This window comes from Setaria italica, chromosome VIII (assembly GCF_000263155.2).
Source record: "Setaria italica strain Yugu1 chromosome VIII, Setaria_italica_v2.0, whole genome shotgun sequence".
NCBI classification, from domain to species: domain Eukaryota; kingdom Viridiplantae; phylum Streptophyta; class Magnoliopsida; order Poales; family Poaceae; genus Setaria; species Setaria italica.
Window position 1 is genome coordinate 27,039,199 of NC_028457.1, and position 20,006 is coordinate 27,059,204.

The 20,006-nt window shown below is 45.8% G+C and overlaps 1 protein-coding gene across 1 annotated transcript; it reads right to left on the reverse strand.

Moving 5' to 3' along the window:
* Positions 1–15,386: 15,386 nt before the first annotated feature.
* On the reverse strand, positions 15,387–17,434 carry LOC101758341 (bisdemethoxycurcumin synthase). Its single transcript, XM_004979330.2, has 3 exons — positions 17,247–17,434; positions 16,849–17,039; positions 15,387–16,770 (listed from the first exon to the last, which is right to left on the reverse strand). The coding sequence occupies exons 1-3, from the start codon at positions 17,411–17,413 to the stop codon at positions 15,773–15,775; spliced, it is 1,356 nt and encodes a 451-aa protein (XP_004979387.1). The 5' UTR covers positions 17,414–17,434; the 3' UTR covers positions 15,387–15,772.
* Positions 17,435–20,006: the final 2,572 nt, after the last annotated feature.

Here is a 20,006-nt window from a genome sequence, read left to right on the forward strand (position 1 = left end):
AGCTCATGGCATCCAGAAAGATAGCATGGGAGGGGAAATAGAGAAAGGGAGAAGGAAGGGGGTGGGAGGCCGCGAACCAGTTGCATGTGGGGTGCCCGACCAATTCTGGTTGGCGGGCACCTTCCTGCTAGTTCCCGACGAGGATCCCAGCGACCGTGGCCTGGAGCAAACGAGTCGAGGGAGAGATAGAATGGTTGGGAGGAAAGGGGAGAGGCTGTATGTAACAGCTGCCATTTAAGTCGTCCAAGTGACTTTGAAAAATTGAAAAGCAATTCAAGAAGAAAAGAAGAAGAAATTGGCCAAAAATCAAATTCGGGTCAAATTTGGCCGAAATTTGAATTTTGAATTTGAAATTCAGAAAAATTCAGCAAAAATATAGAATAGAAGTGTAAGGATGATTAGCACTTAAGGATCAAAAATTTGGAATAATATTTGATCCTAAACACTCAAAAGAAATCAGAGAAGGAAATGAAAACTACATTTACTGTTCACCGTCCGAAAATAGAAGTTCAGAAAAACAGCAGCAGAGTCTGTTTTCAAAATTGATTTCTGGTGAATTTTTCAAATAAGTGAATCAGAACAACTACACCATATCAAAGTATGGACTTTGGACTCCAATAATTGGGTGTTGTTGGCCAGGAACATGGAAGGGAACAATTTCGAAATTGAGCTCAAAGTCAGCACATTGTCACAGTTGACTGTCACCCTGAAAATGGTTAAGTCTGAAACCAGCAGCATAGGGTCGACTTTGGACTCAAATTCAGAGCAATGTAGATCAAGAGGGGTAGGTGTTCTTGAGCAAAATGGAAACTTGGGATGTTGTAGAACACAAATGGAGAGAAATTGGACTGGAAGAAAAGGAATTGGATCACTAAATTGATTCACCAAGTGAGATCGATGTTACTGTCAGTTAACTGACGAACTGAATGTCGGATTCAGTCAAATTCAGACAAACATGAGAAACAATTCAAAATTCAGCCAGGTTTGATGATTATCTCGGGTCAGAGCCAAAATAAAAAGTGAAGGATTCAAGTTTATCTCCAACTTCTGTTAAGACACTTGGGGACCGTTGGATTGAAGATCGACCGCAATTTAGCTCTGAAGTCACGGGCGCCAGAAGAAGGAAAGAGGGACGGTGACAGAGCAAGCTCGATGTGTCGCCGCCGCCGCTCTCGGTCGCTCGCCAGCGCGACGGCTAGGCCACCTCCTCACCACATAGGCCTATGGGTAGACCACGGTGGCAACCATGCGCGCGGTAAGACGTTTGTATAATTACCGCTCCCGCGCCGCCGTTTCACCGCCGCTCTTTTTACCGCCGCTCCTTCTGCCAAGTCGCCGCCGCCGAGCAAAATTCCACCGCCACACCGCAGCTTCCGTCGATTCCTTCCGTCCACACCTCCGCCCACACCCCACCAGCAACCCTAGCAACTTGTTGCCCAGCTTCTTCGCCGTCACGCCTTGAACCGCCGCCGCTTCTGTCCACCGTCGCCGCGCCTCCCGCTCACGGTGAGCACTACCTTGCGCTGTTTCCCTTCCTCCTTAAGTAGTCGTAGGCCAGTCCTTGGGGTACTAGGATGGTGTAAGAGTAGTTGTTCGAGTAGTTTGTGCCGTCATCGTGGGTAGTCACGACTGGCCGAAGGTGTCGCCGCCCGCCGCCGTGGAGGGAATGGCTCCGGCCATCTCTCGAGGAGCTGTTGCCGCGCACGGGTGCGCGAAGGTGTAGAGGTGCTGTCCTGACCTAGCTTCGCCGCCGGTGGGGCGCCGGCCGGCGAGTCGCGCCGCCCCCTGTCGCGCACGCGTGTTTTGGCGGGAGGAAGAAGAAGAGCCTGGAACTCGGGCCCGCGCAGCAGAGAGAGAGAAAGGAGGAGAGGAGAAAGAGGCCGGGGCGCGGCCGTCTGTTGGGCCGCGGCCTTGAAGCCCAGAAACGCGCGCGCGGTCGACCGTAAAAGAGAAAGGGGCCGGAGGCCCAGTGGAAAGCAGGCCGTGCTCGCGAGGGAAGAGAAACAGAAAAAGGGCCGTTGGGCCAGAAGAGGACCGAGGAGGGGAAGAATCGGCCCGCGGGGCCCGTCAGAGGGGGGAATAAGGCCGGCGGGTAGAAAGGAATAGGAATAGGTGGGTCCGCGCCGTGGGGCCCAGTGCGCATGAGAGGGGGTAGAGTCGGGCTGCGTAAGAAAAGTTTCCAGGGCATTTTTTCGGGAAAAAAATTAGATTTCCTTTAGAAAGTAATTAGTTTAAATCCGATTTACACCATTTAAATCACAGAAATTCCTAGGAGTGTCCAAAATTAGTGAAACCAATTTTGTTAGGTTTGTTTTATTTTCCTTTATGCATTAAAATTTTTACACCCTAGAAAAATAATAAAAATTCGGGTATTTATTTAATGCCTTCCTTTTAAGGTAATTAAATAAATACTTAATATTTATAAAATGTATAAAATATGAAATAATATTTTCTTAATCACAAATTATTATTAACTCATAGGAAATTAGGTTTTCCAGTTAGAAATTAATTATAACTTTTTCTAAAGATAAAAGAAAAAGCCTTCAGGAGGGTTAGGGCTAATCTTTTTAGGTTTTTGTGTGTTGACTTGCAACTTTATCATGATAAATTGTATAGTCCTTGTTGGCTTGCAACTTTATCATGAAGGAAAGTTGTATAGTCTTTTATTCAAAAATTTGCATTCCTAACCCCTGCATATATTGTGCTATAGATCCCGAAGCACCAGAAGGAGATTATTTGGAATTTTCAGAAGGACCTTCGGAGTTCGAAGAAGTTTTTGAATTAGTCCCCTGTGAAGCCAACCCGTCAGAGAATACTAACTTTTTAAGCGAACAAGGCAAGCCCCGGTGCATTTATACCTATCTATTTTGGAGTCGTTATTTCATGTGTCCAATTATCGGTTATTTGCTATATGTATGCACTAAGTCTAGGAGTTGCTTGAAACCTATTCTTGTGTATGATCATGCCTTGTTTTAAGGACATCTTTGCCACTTGTTCAAACCTTAGAAGATACCCAAGTCTAGAATTGCTTACTTGCTTACATACTTGGTTTACCAACCTTAAGAAAAACTTTTGAGTCATACATGTTGCTTATGGAAAATAACTTGGAAAGTTGAAAGCGGACAGAAGCTAGAGATGTAGTTCTGTCTGCTAGATTAATCTGGTTAAGGCCCGATTCGTTGTCTTAACCTTTGATCAAGTGATAAGCATCTGATCACTTACTGGGTATGGGACCAGTAAAGCCCAGTAGGTTAGTAAACTCTATGATCGGGAATACTTCGTACCCGCGCTTGACGTGCTGGAGATTGGCAGGGGCGTAGCCTGAAACTCACATGGTGATCGGGCCAGACGTGGGGTCCCATGTGGGGGTGCGTCCCTGGGTCCGGGTAGTCGTATTTCTAATCATTGATTTTGCTAATCGAGAGGTTGTTATGTACGACCTGGACAGTCGTATAAAGCTGGTGATCAGGGTACTCTCCTGCAGGATGTAAATTGATCCGGATCGCCGCAATTCTCGGTTATGAATGCACTCGATCACTGTTGAGCATCGTAGCAATAATTCATGTATAATATATTGTTTTGATAATGTTTGATGTATGACTTAATATCTATAATTGCTTTTACTTTCTGCTCATCATTTAGAATGGTTAGGTAATGACTTAACCCAAATAAAAGATAAAACTAAGGCATCACTTGTAGTAAGCTTTTCGGCAAAAGTTGCATCAGCCCAGTACACCAAAAAGCTATCATATACATCCCAAGAAAACTATTATATTGGTTAGTCGGGTAAGACTTGCTGAGTACCCCGTACTCAGGGTTTTCCCTTGTGGCTATCTTTCAGAAGCTCCGCATGAGTTTACAGAGGAGGAAACCCCGAAGCCCTAGGGTATTGTTATGAGTCTCACAATACCCTTAGAGAAGAAGTTTTAAATACTCATCTCCTCCTAAACTGTTTATGTTTAAATCTTAGAACTCTATCTAACACTGCACGGTTAAGTTTGCTTCAATCTATGTTCTGTAATAACTCGTACCTTTTATATGTATGTAAAAATGTAATGTTTGTTGATGTTATCCCATTGCGGATACTATCCTGATGTATGGCTACGAGACACGTCGTGGATCTTTCGAGGAGTCCTAGGGACACTCGACGGACTACCGGACTTATGCTGTTTTAGGTGCGTTTTGGATAATTGCTGTTCCGACAGCGATTAGGCGCACTTAAACCAGCTTAAGTTGGGCGGTTCCGCCACAGGTGGTATCAGAGCCGTAGGTTGGGATAATCAACAGATATTACCTTTTAAAAATTGAGACTCTACTTTAAAATAATGAAAATATGAGTCACAGGTGGCAGTAGTGTTAACCGGTTGCTTGTTTTACAGATGCTAACTGTTTGCTGCGTGTCGCTAGTATTCGGTAGTCTGTTATTTAGGGAGAGATTACGATGCCACCAAATTCCTTACGAGTGTGTATATGAGTCTGTGAGTCCGTAGGAATCGTTGCATCATGTTGCATAAGCATATTTTCAAAAAATTTTGGGTTTGGTGAGTGCCGTTAGACCTGACCTCGTTTCTTTTATAGGATGTTTCAAGAAGGCTACACTGATAAGGATGGATGGATCCGCGGCCATTATTTGGATAAGCCGGGGTTTGTGCAGTTGCTTTGGAAGACGCTACAAGAGTTGGGCTTTCACAACCCCCCGGAGTATTATTGGAGAAAAGAAGATACGGGCCACAAACAATATTGCACTGTTTATGTGCATATTCCAGATGACGAGACCCGTCCCAATTGGCGTCTAGAAGAGGTGATGGAGTCGGGTTTTGAGTTCAATGATACAATAGAAAGGGCGGCTATGACTGCTCTTACTGAGTTATGTGAAAACCACAAGGTGGAGGTAGGGTCGAGCTCTGCTCGGTTCTATCCTATCAAGCATCAAGATGACGGGATCTGGAGGAGAAGAATTAAAGCTTTGAAGAACACTTCTCGGGTAGAGCACGATATCTTGGTTGCTGCTGCTTCTGATTACATGACGGCTATGTACAACTTACATCAAGCCTGTATCAGAGAATATTATAACCAGAGGCAGAAGAATGAAGATGCTAAGATGGAGCTGATGGGTGCCCGACATGACAAGGAGTTGTACAAAAAGGCAGCGTTGGCAAGGGAGCACGACATGGAGAAAATAATGAGAGAGCAATTTAGAAGAATTGATGATTATGAAGAAAAACTTAGGGTGATGCAAGGGTTCATTGAAGCCAGCAGGCGCATGGCGGATAGAGCAAGGGAGGAAGCTGAATCCAATGTCAATAGGCTGGAAGCAGAAAGATTCCAACAGCTGGATGAGATCCTGTCACTTCGTCTGGCTTTGGAGGAGATGCAGGCCCAGGTGCCTGCACAAAACATCGTTAATGTTCCACCACCTCCACCACCAGAAGAGCCCCAGCCACCGAACCCGGAAGAAGCGGACCAATTAGTACCGGTGGTAGAAGTGGAAGAAGATCCTGCTCCACCTGCAGTTCCTGAGATTGATCTGTATGCTCATGAGAACCTAGAGGGATTCGATATTGACATGGAGGACGACCAGGGTGAAGCTCCCGCAGGAAATCAACAATTCGCCTGGGCCAATGCCAATGCCGATGGGCTAGATCCACAGGGCTATGGGCCAATGCAGCAATGGGAAGAAGAGGAGCCCGAAGACGGAGAAGAAGAGGAGGATCCCGAAGAAATGGAAGGAAACTCCGGAGTTAGCACCTCCGCATCTTATACTTCTTACACTTTGAGCGACCCCGGGCCGGAGTCACGAAGTGAAAACTCAGTGAACCAAGCCCCACCCGTCGCTCCTCCAGGACAAACATTGATGACCGTAGACCAAGATATCCTACAGGCAGCAATGGCTCGACTGGGATTGAATGCCGAGGAACTAGGCATTTTCCCCTATGATGGTTGAAATGAAACTTTGTCTGTGAGACGTTGTAATATATTTATGTAAGATATATGTGTTGGACAAGTAGTACGGTGGTTTTTGTAAAAAGTAACTTCAGGGCATGTATTATAAATAAGTATGTGTATAAGTGTGGTTTATGTGTGATCATGCTATGACGGGTGAAATATTAGTGTGCAGGAAACCATTGATAAAATGCACCCTAGATATTAATATTCTGTTTACTCTTGGCAGCATGACGGATCCCAGAGGACCACGAGCTTCAGGTTCAGGGGGTCAGGAGGATAATTTACCAAGAGCACCCACGCTGGCAGATGCTATAGCCAGCCTTATGAACTCCGGGGCAGAACAAGCCCGATTACTTCAAATGATCGTACAGAACACTGGTAATGGTGGACATCGGCGGGATCCGGAGCGGGGTGTGTCCTACACCCAGTTCCTGGAGACCCGTCCCCCAATATTCTTGAAGGCCGAGCATCCACTTGAAGCTAACGAATGGCTTCAGACTATGGAACAAAAGTTTCGAGTAATTCCCCAATGCACCACCACTCAAAAGGCTGAGTTTGCAGGGCTCCAGCTTCAAGGCCCCGCAGGGACCTGGTGGACCAGCTATCTGGCCAGGCAGCCAGTTGGAAGGGTGGTGACGTGGGAGAATTTTAAGGAAGCCTTCAGGACACAGTTTGTGCCGGAAGGTATCATGAGGATGAAACTGGAACAGTTCTTAGGGCTGCAACAAGGAAACCACAGTATTCTGGAATATACCAGTGAGTTCGACCACCTAGCCCAATATGCACCAGAACATGTCAACACCGAGTCCAGGAAAAGAGATTGCTATCTTCGAGGACTCAACGCAAGAATGCAGGAGAAGTTGTCCACCTGCACTTTCGCCGACTATAGCTCTGCGGTAAGTACGGCCATTACCGCGGAAGAAAAGATGAGAATTCTGGACGAAACCTTAAAGAAAGAAGAAGCATTAAAAAGGAAGAATATTCCTTTTGGGACCTTTGGGAATGCTCCACAAAGAATGAAGGTAGTGTATCGAGGTCCTCCTCGACCCATGTATCGACCTTCATTTCAGCAGCGGCCTTTCCAACCTTGGAATGTTAGAGCTCCCAGTGCTGCTCCTCGTCCTGGAATTGCACCACCTCTCGGGTTTCGTAACCCCACTCCTCCAGGAAATCCACAGGTTTGTTTCAACTGTGGAAAGCCGGGACACTTCGCCAGGGACTGTCGTTTTCCCAAGGTTGGGGGAAACGCGAACTTAAGGGCTCAGACCTCGGGCCAAGGCACTGGACAGAAGTTTGTCCGTCGTAAGTTCGTTAACACCAAGACAGGACAAGCTCATTATATGAACGTAGAAGAAATTCCAGAAGGAGAGCCTATCCTGGCAGGTATGTATCTTGTTAACAATTATCCTGCCGTGGTTTTATTTGATTCAGGCGCATCGCATACTTTTATAAGTAGAAGGTTTGTCACGCAACACCAACTAGAGGTCCATACATTAAATGTAAAGTATGCTATTCAAGCTACTGGGGCCACACAGAATACAAATCAAGTAGCTCGCAATGTGATTTTAAACCTAGAAGGGAATAAGGTGGGTGCTTATCCTTTAATTCTGGAAGATCAAGGAATAGATCTTATTTTGGGAGTAAATTGGATGAAGGAACGTAAAGTTCAAATCGATATGGTTAATCGGGTCGTTAGTATGAAAGATGACCAAGGCCACTCTTTTGAGCTCCAATTACCCGCTCATCCTTGTTTAGACCAGATGGTCAAAAAGACTAGAGCAGCGACTCTAGAATCTATTCCTGTGGTTAATGAGTTTATAGATGTATTCCCAGAAGATCTGCCTGGACTACCGCCTGATAGAGCGGTAGAATTTACTATTGAGTTAGAACCAGGCACCGCTCCTATCTCAAGAAGACCATATCGAATGCCACCTAAGGAGCTAGCAGAGTTAAAAATACAACTCCAAGAATTATTGGATAAAGGTTTTGTCCGACCTAGCACTTCACCATGGGGCTGCCCTGCTCTATTTGTTAAAAAGAAGGATGGCACATTGAGACTATGTGTGGATTACCGCCCTTTGAATACGGTAACCATTAAAAACAAGTATCCGCTGCCACGGATTGACTTGTTGTTCGACCAGTTGTCTGGAGCTAAGGTCTTTTCAAAAATTGACCTTCGGTCAGGGTACCATCAGATTAAGATAAAACCCGAAGACATACCAAAAACGGCCTTTTCAACCCGATATGGACTATATGAATACTTGGTTATGTCTTTCGGACTGACAAATGCCTCAGCACATTTTATGTACCTCATGAATTCAGTATTCATGCCGGAGTTAGATAAATTTGTAGTCGTCTTTATAGACGATATCCTTGTCTTTTCTAAAAATGAAGAGGAACATGCGCAACATTTGCGCATTGTTCTGAGTAGACTCCGGGAACACCAGTTATATGCCAAGTTCAGTAAGTGTGAATTCTGGTTAAAGAAAGTTCCATTCCTTGGGCACATATTGTCCGAAAAAGGAATTGAAGTAGATCCCGGAAAGGTCAAAGATATACTGGATTGGAAATCACCGACCTCTGTTCATGAAGTGAGAAGTTTCTTGGGAATGGCCGGCTATTACCGTAGGTTCATCCCCAACTTCTCAAAGATTTCTAAACCAATCACCGAATTATTAAAGAAGGAAGTGAGATTTGAATGGAAACCTGAGTGTGAAGAATCATTTCAAGCCTTAAAGAAATTGTTGACTACAGCCCCAGTGCTAGCTCAACCTGACATAGAGAAACCCTTTGATGTATACTGTGATGCCTCAGGAACAGACATAGGGTGTGTTCTTATGCAAGAAGGCAGAGTCATTGCTTATACTTCTCGTCAACTGAAGCGTCATGAGGAACATTACCCTACCCATGATTTAGAACTTGCTGCCGTAGTGCATGCATTAAAGATATGGCGACACTATCTTTTAGGTAGTGAATGTCGTATCTTTACTGACCACAAAAGCTTGAAGTACATCTTTACTCAGGTGGACTTGAACATGAGGCAAAGACGGTGGTTAGAACTGATTAAAGACTATAAGTTAGAAATCCATTATCATCCTGGTAAAGCTAATGTGGTGGCCGACGCCTTGAGCAGAAAGGCCCAATGCCACTGCAGTACCGTCCAGTCTAACCTTAAGACCTTGTGTAAGGAAATGGAAGATTTAAGTTTAGAAATAGTGAAACAAGGCACCCTTCAGAATATTATGATCCAAAATACCCTAAAGGAAAAGATTATAACCGCCCAAAGAGAGGATCCATGGATTAAGATACTTTATCAGCAAAAACTCGAAGGGAAGATCCCCGAATTTAATCAAGAAGAAGATGGAGGACTGTACTTAAAGAAAAGAATAGTAGTTCCTAAAGATGAGGACCTAAGAAGATTGATCTTAGAAGAAGCACATTTGTCTAAGTTTGCTATTCATCCCGGAAGAAATAAAATGTACCAAGACTTAAAGCAAAGGTTTTGGTGGGCCAAGATGAAACCTGAAATTGCAAGATGTGTAGCTGAATGTGATACTTGCCGAAGAGTTAAGCCCATATTACAAAAGTCGGCAGGTTTACTACAACCTTCAGAAATCCCTGTCTGGAAGTGGGAGGATATTTCCATGGACTTTATAGTTGGACTGCCTACCACTTCAAAAGGATATGATTCCATCTGGGTTATTGTCGACCGCCTTACTAAGTCAGCTCACTTTATTCCAGTCAAGACTACTTATCCGGTGTCGACATATGCCAAGCTCTATATAGCCCGGATCGTATCCTTGCACGGAGTACCAAAAACCATTATCTCTGATCGAGGTTCCCAGTTTGTTTCCAGATTCTGGGAACGATTGCAGAAGGACATGGGTACTACCCTAATTAAAAGTTCTGCCTATCATCCTCAAACTGGAGGACATACAGAAAGGGTCAATCAAATCTTGGAAGACATGTTAAGAGCATGTGTCCTTACCTTCTCTAAGCTATGGGATGAATGTTTGCCCCTAGCCGAGTTCTCCTATAATAATAGCTATCAAGCTAGCATTAAAATGGCACCTTTCGAAGCCCTGTATGGTCGAAGATGCCGAACTCCTTTAAATTGGTCAGGAATAGGAGAAAGGACACATTTGGGGTCAGACTTAGTTATGGAAACCGAGGAGAAGGTCCAGAAGATTTGCAAACATTTGGAATTAGCCCAGTCCCGACAAAAGAGTTATTCGGACAAAAGAAGACGGTCCTTGGAATTTCATACCAGAGATTTTGTGTACTTAAAGGTATCTCCAATGAAAGGAGTACAACGATTTGGAGTGAAGGGTAAGTTAGCCCCAAGATATATTGGTCCTTATGAAATTTTGGAACGAAAAGGTCCAGTGGCATATAAGCTGTCATTGCCAGACCAACTTGCTTCTATACATGACGTATTTCATGTATCCCAGCTTAAAAAGTGCTTAAGAATTTCAGAAGAGATTTTGGAAGATCCAGAAATCGAGCTCGAGCCAGATCTAACCTATGAGGAAAGACCCATTAAAATTCTGGATCAAAAGACGAGAGATACCCGAACCCGGAGTATCACATTCTACAAGGTACAATGGAAAAATCATACTCCGGATGAAGCTACTTGGGAACAGGCTGAAGACCTAGAGTCTAAATATCCGGAATTATTTGAAACCGTCAAGAACAGATGAACAAAGAGCCACCACCCCCACTATCCTTGTACAGAAAAAGAAAGAATAATTGACCTGACGGAGTTTCCTTTCCATTCTCAAAACCAAGGATTTAACCCCGGGAATCTCGGGACGAGATTCTGTTAAGGGGGAGAGGCTGTAACAGCTGCCATTTAAGTCGTCCAAGTGACTTTGAAAAATTGAAAAGCAATTCAAGAAGAAAAGAAGAAGAAATTGGCCAAAAATCAAATTCGGGTCAAATTTGGCCGAAATTTGAATTCTGAATTTGAAATTCAGAAAAATTCGGCAAAAATATAGAATAGAAGTGTAAGGATGATTAGCACTTAAGGATCAAAAATTTGGAATAAGATTTGATCCTAAACACTCAAAAGAAATCAGAGAAGGAAATGAAAACTACATTTACTGTTCACCGTCCGAAAATAGAAGTTCAGAAAAACAGCAGAAGAGTCTGTTTTCAAAATTGATTTCTGGTGAATTTTTCAAATAAGTGAATCAGAACAACTACACCATATCAAAGTATGGACTTTGGACTCCAATAATTGGGTGTTGTTGGCTAGGAACATGGAAGGGAATAATTTCGAAATTGAGCTCAAAGTCAGCACATTGTCACAGTTGACTGTCACCCTGAAAATGGTTAAGTGTGAAACCAGTAGCATAGGGTCGACTTTGGACTCAAATTCAGAGCAATGTAGATCAAGAGGGGTAGGTGTTCTTGAGCAAAATGGAAACTTGGGATGTTGTAGAACACAAATGGAGAGAAATTGGACTGGAAGAAAAGGAATTGGATCACTAAATTGATTCACCAAGTGAGATCGATGTTACTGTCAGTTAACTGACGAACCGAATGTCGGATTCAGTCAAATTCAGACAAACACGAGAAACAATTCAAAATTCAGCCAGGTTTGATGATTATCTCGGGTCAGAGCCAAAATAAAAAGTGAAGGATTCAAGTTTATCTCCAACTTCTGTTAAGACACTTGGGGACCGTTGGATTGAAGATCGACCGCAATTTAGCTCTGAAGTCACGGGCGCCAGAAGAAGGAAAGAGGGATGGTGACAGAGCAAGCTCGACGTGTCACCGCCGCCGCTCTCGGTCGCTTGCCAGCGCGATGGCTAGGCCACCTCCTCACCACATAGGCCTATGGGTAGACCACGGTGGCAACCATGCGCGCGGTAAGACGTTTGTATAATTACCGCTCCCGCGCCGCCGTTTCACTGCCGCTCCTTCTGCCAAGTTGCCGCCGCCGAGCAAAATTCCACCGCCACACCGCAGCTTCCGTCGATTCCTTCCGTCCACACCTCCGCCCACACCCCACCAGCAACCCTAGCAACTTGTTGCCCAGCTTCTTCGCCGTCACGCCTTGAACTGCCGCCGCTTCTGTCCGCCGTCACCGCGCCTCCCGCTCACGGTGAGCACTACCTTGCGCTGTTTCCCTTCCTCCTTAAGTAGTCATAGGCCAGTCCTTGGGGTACTAGGATGGTGTAAGAGTAGTTGTTCGAGTAGTTTGTGCCGTCGTCGTGGGTAGTCACGACTGGCCGAAGGTGTCGCCGCCCGCCGCCGTGGAGGGAATGGCTCCGGCCATCTCTCGAGGAGCTGCTGCCGCGCACGGGTGCGCGAAGGTGTAGAGGTGCTGTCCTGACCTAGCTTCACCGCCGGTGGGGCGCCGGCTGGCGAGTCGCGCCGCCCCCTGTCGCGCACGCGTGTTTTGGCGGGAGGAAGAAGAAGAGCCTGGAACTCGGGCCCGCGCAGCAGAGAGAGAGAAAGGAGGAGAGGAGAAAGAGGCCGGGGCGCGGCCGTCTGTTGGGCCGCGGCCTTGAAGCCCAGAAACGCGCGCGCGGTCGACCGTAAAAGAGAAAGGGGCCGGAGGCCCAGTGGAAAGCAGGCCGTGCTCGCGAGGGAAGAGAAACAGAAAAAGGGCCGTTGGGCCGGAAGAGGATCGAGGAGGGGAAGAATCGGCCCGCGGGGCCCGTCAGAGGGGGGAATAAGGCCGGCGGGTAGAAAGGAATAGGAATAGGTGGGTCCGCGCCGTGGGGCCCAGTGCGCATGAGAGGGGGTAGAGTCGGGCTGCGTAAGAAAAGTTTACAGGGCATTTTTTCGGGAAAAAAATTAGATTTCCTTTAGAAAGTAATTAGTTTAAATCCGATTTACACCATTTAAATCACAGAAATTCGTAGGAGTGTCCAAAATTAGTGAAACCAATTTTGTTAGGTTTGTTTAATTTTCCTTTATGCATTAAAATTTTTACACCCTAGAAAAATAATAAAAATTCGGGTATTTATTTAATGCCTTCCTTTTAAGGTAATTAAATAAATACTTAATATTTATAAAATGTATAAAATATGAAATAATATTTTCTTAATCACAAATTATTCTTAACTCATAGGAAATTAGGTTTTCCAGTTAGAAATTAATTATAACTTTTTCTAAAGATAAAAGAAAAAGCCTTCAGGAGGGTTAGGGCTAATCTTTTTAGGTTTTTGTGTGTTGACTTGCAACTTTATCATGATAAATTGTATAGTCCTTGTTGGCTTGCAACTTTATCATGAAGGAAAGTTGTATAGTCTTTTATTCAAAAATTTGCATTCCTAACCCCTGCATATATTGTGCTATAGATCCCGAAGCACCAGAAGGAGATTATTTGGAATTTTCAGAAGGACCTTCGGAGTTCGAAGAAGTTTTTGAATTAGTCCCCTGTGAAGCCAACCCGTCAGAGAATACTAACTTTTTAAGCGAACAAGGCAAGCCCCGGTGCATTTATACCTATCTATTTTGGAGTCGTTATTTCATGTGTCCAATTATCGGTTATTTGCTATATGTATGCACTAAGTCTAGGAGTTGCTTGAAACCTATTCTTGTGTATGATCATGCCTTGTTTTAAGGACATCTTTGCCACTTGTTCAAACCTTAGAAGATACCCAAGTCTAGAATTGCTTACTTGCTTACATACTTGGTTTACCAACCTTAAGAAAAACTTTTGAGTCATACATGTTGCTTATGGAAAATAACTTGGAAAGTTGAAAGCGGACAGAAGCTAGAGATGTAGTTCTGTCTGCTAGATTAATCTGGTTAAGGCCCGATTCGTTGTCTTAACCTTTGATCAAGTGATAAGCATCTGATCACTTACTGGGTATGGGACCAGTAAAGCCCAGTAGGTTAGTAAACTCTATGATCGGGAATACTTCGTACCCGCGCTTGACGTGCTGGAGATTGGCAGGGGCGTAGCCTGAAACTCACATGGTGATCGGGCCAGACGTGGGGTCCCATGTGGGGGTGCGTCCCTGGGTCCGGGTAGTCGTATTTCTAATCATTGATTTTGCTAATCGAGAGGTTGTTATGTACGACCTGGACAGTCGTATAAAGCTGGTGATCAGGGTACTCTCCTGCAGGATGTAAATTGATCCGGATCGCCGCAATTCTCGGTTATGAATGCACTCGATCACTGTTGAGCATCGTAGCAATAATTCATGTATAATATATTGTTTTGATAATGTTTGATGTATGACTTAATATCTATAATTGCTTTTACTTTCTGCTCATCATTTGGAATGGTTAGGTAATGACTTAACCCAAATAAAAGATAAAACTAAGGCATCACTTGTAGTAAGCTTTTCGGCAAAAGTTGCATCAGCCCAGTACACCAAAAAGCTATCATATACATCCCAAGAAAACTATTATATTGGTTAGTAGGGTAAGACTTGCTGAGTACCCCGTACTCAGGGTTTTCCCTTGTGGCTGTCTTTCAGAAGGTCCGCAGGAGTCTACAGAGGAGGAAACCCCGAAGCCCTAGGGTATTGTTATGAGTCTCACAATACCCTTAGAGAAGAAGTTTTAAATACTCATCTCCTCCTAAACTGTTTATGTTTAAATCTTAGAACTCTGTCTAACACTGCACGGTTAAGTTTGCTTCAATCTATGTTATGTAATAACTCGTACCTTTTATATGTATGTAAAAATGTAATGTTTGTTGATGTTATCCCATCGCGGATACTATCCTGATGTATGGCTATGAGACACGTCGTGGATCTTTCGAGGAGTCCTAGGGACACTCGACAGACTACCGGACTTATGCTGTTTTAGGTGCGTTTCGGAAAATTGCTGTTCCGACAGCGATTAGGCGCACTTAAACCAGCTTAAGTTGGGCGGTTCCGCCGCACTGTAGAGTCACCTTTTTAAAGGGGATTGGGTGATGATTTTTCTCAATCGGGGATTTATTGGAGCTGTGTATTTTTCCTCGAATCCCCTTTATTGAGAATTTGATTGAGAATTTGATGTGGTCCTAATCTGTAGGAGTTGCTCTAACACTTTTTGGTGTGGGCAATGGAATTTTCCAAGCATCCTAGTGATGTATAACATTGACAAATAGCACCATCCGATGCTTCTCAATGTGATCACATCAAATGCACTGCCCCTTGCTCCCGTCGCAATTGGCATGCCACCGGTCATTCTCTGGAGTCGATGCAAAGCCTATCTACAAAATGAAGATGTTCTCTCATAATGTAATGATCCAATTATTCACATGTGCAAGTCAATTATAAATTATTCCACCACTTGTCAATCAACCGGAACCATTTTATATGAGGTTTCATGTACAACACGATTCTGGGATTCAGTCCGAAATGACCAAATTTGACCAAAATTCACCCATTTCAGTTAGGACCGAAACGAAATCGAAATGGTCACACCAAAGTAGAATTCTTTTACCATCATTAACACCCCATATACCCTTCTAGCAATAAAGATACGATAAACTTTAGTTATATAACCATCTTGGCCTCTCCCACTTTGCAATAGTTAATGAACACAGAAACATAGTGTTTTCGCTATGTTCCTCCTTAGCTCCTCACAATATCTCCCTAGTTCTCTCACACTATCTTTTATAGGAGTGCTCAATTCATAAATCTCCATCTAATTGTAGCCAAATTTCATATAAAAATGAATTTGTTGACAACCGAATCCCGAAATTTATGAAATTCACCCATTTCGGTCAGGACCGAAATTTTTCGCATTTCGAATCTTGAGATATCTTAAGTCTTGACATTACCTCAGGATCTAAACAATTCTAATTTCATCATACACACTCCTGTTGGTGACGTTCACTCGTTAGAGAGCCTTTCTCTTTGCGCCACTAGCCGCGCGCGCGGAGTACCATTGTCTCCACGGTGACTCCTGGGCCAAGCCCCAGTATGACCCCAAATCCTCCATCCAGCTCGTGGCGCCGGCGCCAGAGCTCGTCCAGCACGAAGATAACCGAGACACCCGACATGTTCCCGTACTCGCGCAGCACGTGCCTGCTCGCCGCCAGCTTCCCGGGCTCCAGCGCCAGTGCGGCCTCGACGCTGTCAAGGATCGCCGGCCCGCCGGGGTGCACCGCCCAGAAGAGGTCATTCCATCCGACGCCCAGGCCGAGCGGCCCCACCGCCTCGGCCAGGTACTGCTCGATGAGCTGCCGCAATAGCGCCGGCATCTTGGGGGAGGGCCGGAACACCAGGCCGCCTTCGGCGAGCTGCCCTGCGGCGGCGTCCTCGGTGTCAGGTATCCATGTCTGGGAGGCGGACACCAGCTCGAAGAGCGGGCGCTCGACGCCGGACCCTGCAGCGCCGTCGTCGCCATCGGTGACGCCGCCGGCGCCGAGGATGACGGCCGCCGCGCCGTCGCCGAACAGCGACTGCATGATGAGCGTCTCGGGGCGGTCCTCGCGCGCCTCGCGGAGGAATTTGAGGCTGAGCTCGGCGCAGGCCACGAGCACGCGCGCGCCGGGGTTGTTCTCGGCGATGTCCTTGCCGACGCGGAGCGCGGCGGAGCCCGAGGAGCAGCCGTGGAAGTAGACCGCCGTCCGCTGCACGGAGCAGCGGAGGCCGAGCAGCGACGCGAGCCGGAGGTCCGCGCCGGGCATGTGCGCGTCGGAGCTGGTGGCGAAGACGAGGTGGGTGACGTCGCACGCCGGGCGGCCCCACTCGGCGATGGCCCTGGTCGCCGCCGCCGCGGTGAGTTCCGGCACCGCGGACGCCAGGATGCCCTGCCGGGCGGCGAGCGACGGCAGGGCGCTGTCGATGAACTCCGGGTGATCCCGGAGCGTGTCCTCCGTGTGGTAGAAGTAGCGCTTCTTGATTCCCGAGTTGGAACCTGTGATTCGACAAAATCACGCCAAATTCTCCAGTGTTTCAGAACAACGAGACGGGTAAAAAAACATCAAGATCGTACTTATCATCTTCATCTTGGCCTTGAGCTTGGTGAGGTGGTCGCTCTTGGTGACGCGGAAGTACCAGTCGACGTACTCGTCCTGTGGCACGCAGTTCGCCGGGTTGGCCGTGCCGATGGCGAGCATGGCTGCCCGCTGCGGTTGCTGAGCCTTGTCATACTCATGGTGTGCCAAGATAGCCGAACAGCGAGTACTGGAAGGCAATAGCAATAGCACCATTGAGTTGTGAAAATGTAAAATGTGTGCACAAGCAACAATATTCTTCCATTGCCTTAATTTTGGATGCTCTTTATTCATATTGTCAACATTGACAATGTCACTTTTGAAATTGTTTTATTATGGTTTGTATTTTGCACTCATCAACAACATACTGATATGGTAGCCTTAGTTCGCTAGCTACCTGTAAGTGCGGTGTTGGTGTTGTCGAAGGACAACCGCCGCAGTGTCTTCCATGGCGTCGAGTCCGATGTTTCCGTGGCCAGAGCCCACCCGTCGACTGGCTGCGCGAGGATCGGAGGGTGATGACCTTGGAGAGCACCATGGCTGCAACAAACAAGTCTGATGCATGGTGGGCGGGCGGCCGGTGAGAGCTCTGGTCGGATGTCAATCTTCTCTCTCTTTAAATAGACGTATGAATTAGTCTTGGGATAACCAGGCCCGTCCCAAGGGGCGTGCGACCTGTGCTGCTGTGCACATGAACAGGAACTCCAAAATTAAAATGTGGGGCCTCAAAGATTAGTATGCATACTTATCACTAATATTAGCTCAGTGAACTGTATGGTCCACTCAAGGTTTCTCCCAGAATTTCCTGGAAAGAGAACGCGAGGGCACAAAACTTTCCTTTCTCTCCCTCAATCTCTTCTATTTTCTATCTGTAACATGCACATGTCTCCTATTTTCCCTAGAAAGGACCAGCAGCTATGCGCCTCCGCGAGTTTCCCCAAAAAAAGATCCCGCTGGACCATGAATCACCACAATCCACTCTATTTGTTTCTCTGTGAGCTCAAGGGCATTTTTTCTCTATATATTGTTTTCTTTTCTTACATCTAGGCCCAACATCAATTGATCAATTGAGATAAATTTGCACTGTTGCACGCGAAGATGTTTCTTGTTGGATCAGGGCCCTCAAGAGCAATAGAAGCCACTATACTGATCAATTAGGTGCTAGTACAGCCTGCATATGCATATGCCTAGTTTTCTTTAATAATTTCTAGCCCTGTTAATTTTACCTGTTTTATTTTTTGTGCACTAGTATTTTAAAGTGTAATGTTTTCATTGTATCTTAGCCTATCCCACATAAGACGTTGAAGAAATGTGTTCAAGCAACATGTACAATCCTCAACCTATTTGAAGTGGCTATATTTGAAGTGGCTATATGATGAATCTTGTTATATTATTTTTACTACTATTACTATAAGTTAGGCCCTAAGCTAGAATATGGAACATGGCCCAGATTTGGGGATAACCTTGTTGGAGGTATGCCCTAGAGGCAATCATAGAGATGATAATATTCCATTTGTATCCATGATTTGTATATTGTGTTCATTGAATATCCATTAAAGGCTACTTGAATTGATTTGCAATTATGTGAATTGTATGTGGAACTCTTTACTTGTATGGTTATTCTAAAGTTGTCCCTAGTCGGAGTTCATGTGAGGACACACATGAATATTAGACTAGCACATGTATTAGTTGATGACTATGTTTCACAAGTCATGAACATGGAGATGTTGAACTAATAATGTGGACACATGTGGAGACATGTGCTAGGACTAACCCAACACGAGAAGTAGTTCTCTCTTTAAACAACATATACGCTTTGTCCTTAGACCTGAGATTGTCGCATGTATTCTAGATGTGGATCGACCTACTTAGGGGCTATCAAACGCTACGCCGTAACAGGGTAGTTATAAAGGTAGCTTTCGGGTTTGTCAAGAAGCATGCTATGAGACATGGTCAATCAAGATGGGATTTGCCCCTCTCTGATTGAGAGTGATATCTCTGGGCCCCTCGAGTGATCGGATCCGAAAATGCATGGCCATGCCACGTACTGCTAAGAGTTAACCTACAAAGGGATTCCGAATCACAGGATCGAAAAAGAGCGGTCGGCTTGAAGCTAGACCAAATATCATGAGGCAAAGGGAATAGCATGTATATTATGTTGTGATGGTTCGTCTGATATGATCTTCGTGTGCGTATAGGAGTTGGCACGTCTTGCTAGAGGCCGCTACCGACTATTGGGCCGAGTAGGAGTACTCGGGCCATGTCTATACGTATCCGAACCCATAGGGTCACACACTTAAGGGGCTGGAAGCCCAATTCGGATCTGATCTGAGTTGGATTAGGTTTAGAAGTACTAATGGGCCTCGGACCCAGAGGCCCGTTAGGAACCTCTATAAATAGAGGGGTGGGGGCGCCCTAGGGTTTACACCTTTTGGCGAAACACATCTGCCGCGCCTCCCACGCCCTCACCTGTTGCAACTCGCGGATCTAGCAGTCCGGCTTGCGACGCTTCCTCCCTGCACGTGTGGATACCTTGGAGGTGTTGCACCTGCAGCACTTGGACGAGCCGCCGACGAGCCATGACGAGCCGCCGACGAGCCACGATGAGCCGACGACAAGCCGCGGCACGAGGGCGATCTTGCTGCACGTGGACGAGCTGCTGAGGAGCTGCTGGACGTTGACGTGATCAACTACGTACGACTACGTTGAATCGACTACGTACGACTACGTTGATCGACTACGTACGACTACGTTGATCGTCTTCACTGCATCGACGCAAATCTACATCTTCCGCACCAGTAGTGCGTCGAGTGGTAATCCCGTGATCCTTATACTGCAGTTCTTCCTGGTTTTACGTGGTAGAAATTTTGATTTGCGCTAGTGTAGCCTACCTCGTAACCCTAACAGTGGTATCAGAGCCGTAGCTGTTTAGTTTTGGATTCGGGATGTGTGCATATGTAGATATGCGAGTTTTCAGTTTGATCTATGTCCTAGTTTCGTGCTCTTGCTGCAATGGTAGTGTAACGACATACTCCTACCGGTCGGTTTCCGCCATCGGAGTTAAGTGATACACGTAAATCCAGTTGCAGTGAGCGAAGATCAATATGATTGGTCGAATCGAAATCCAGGGTCATACGCCAGGCGCATTAGATGTGCA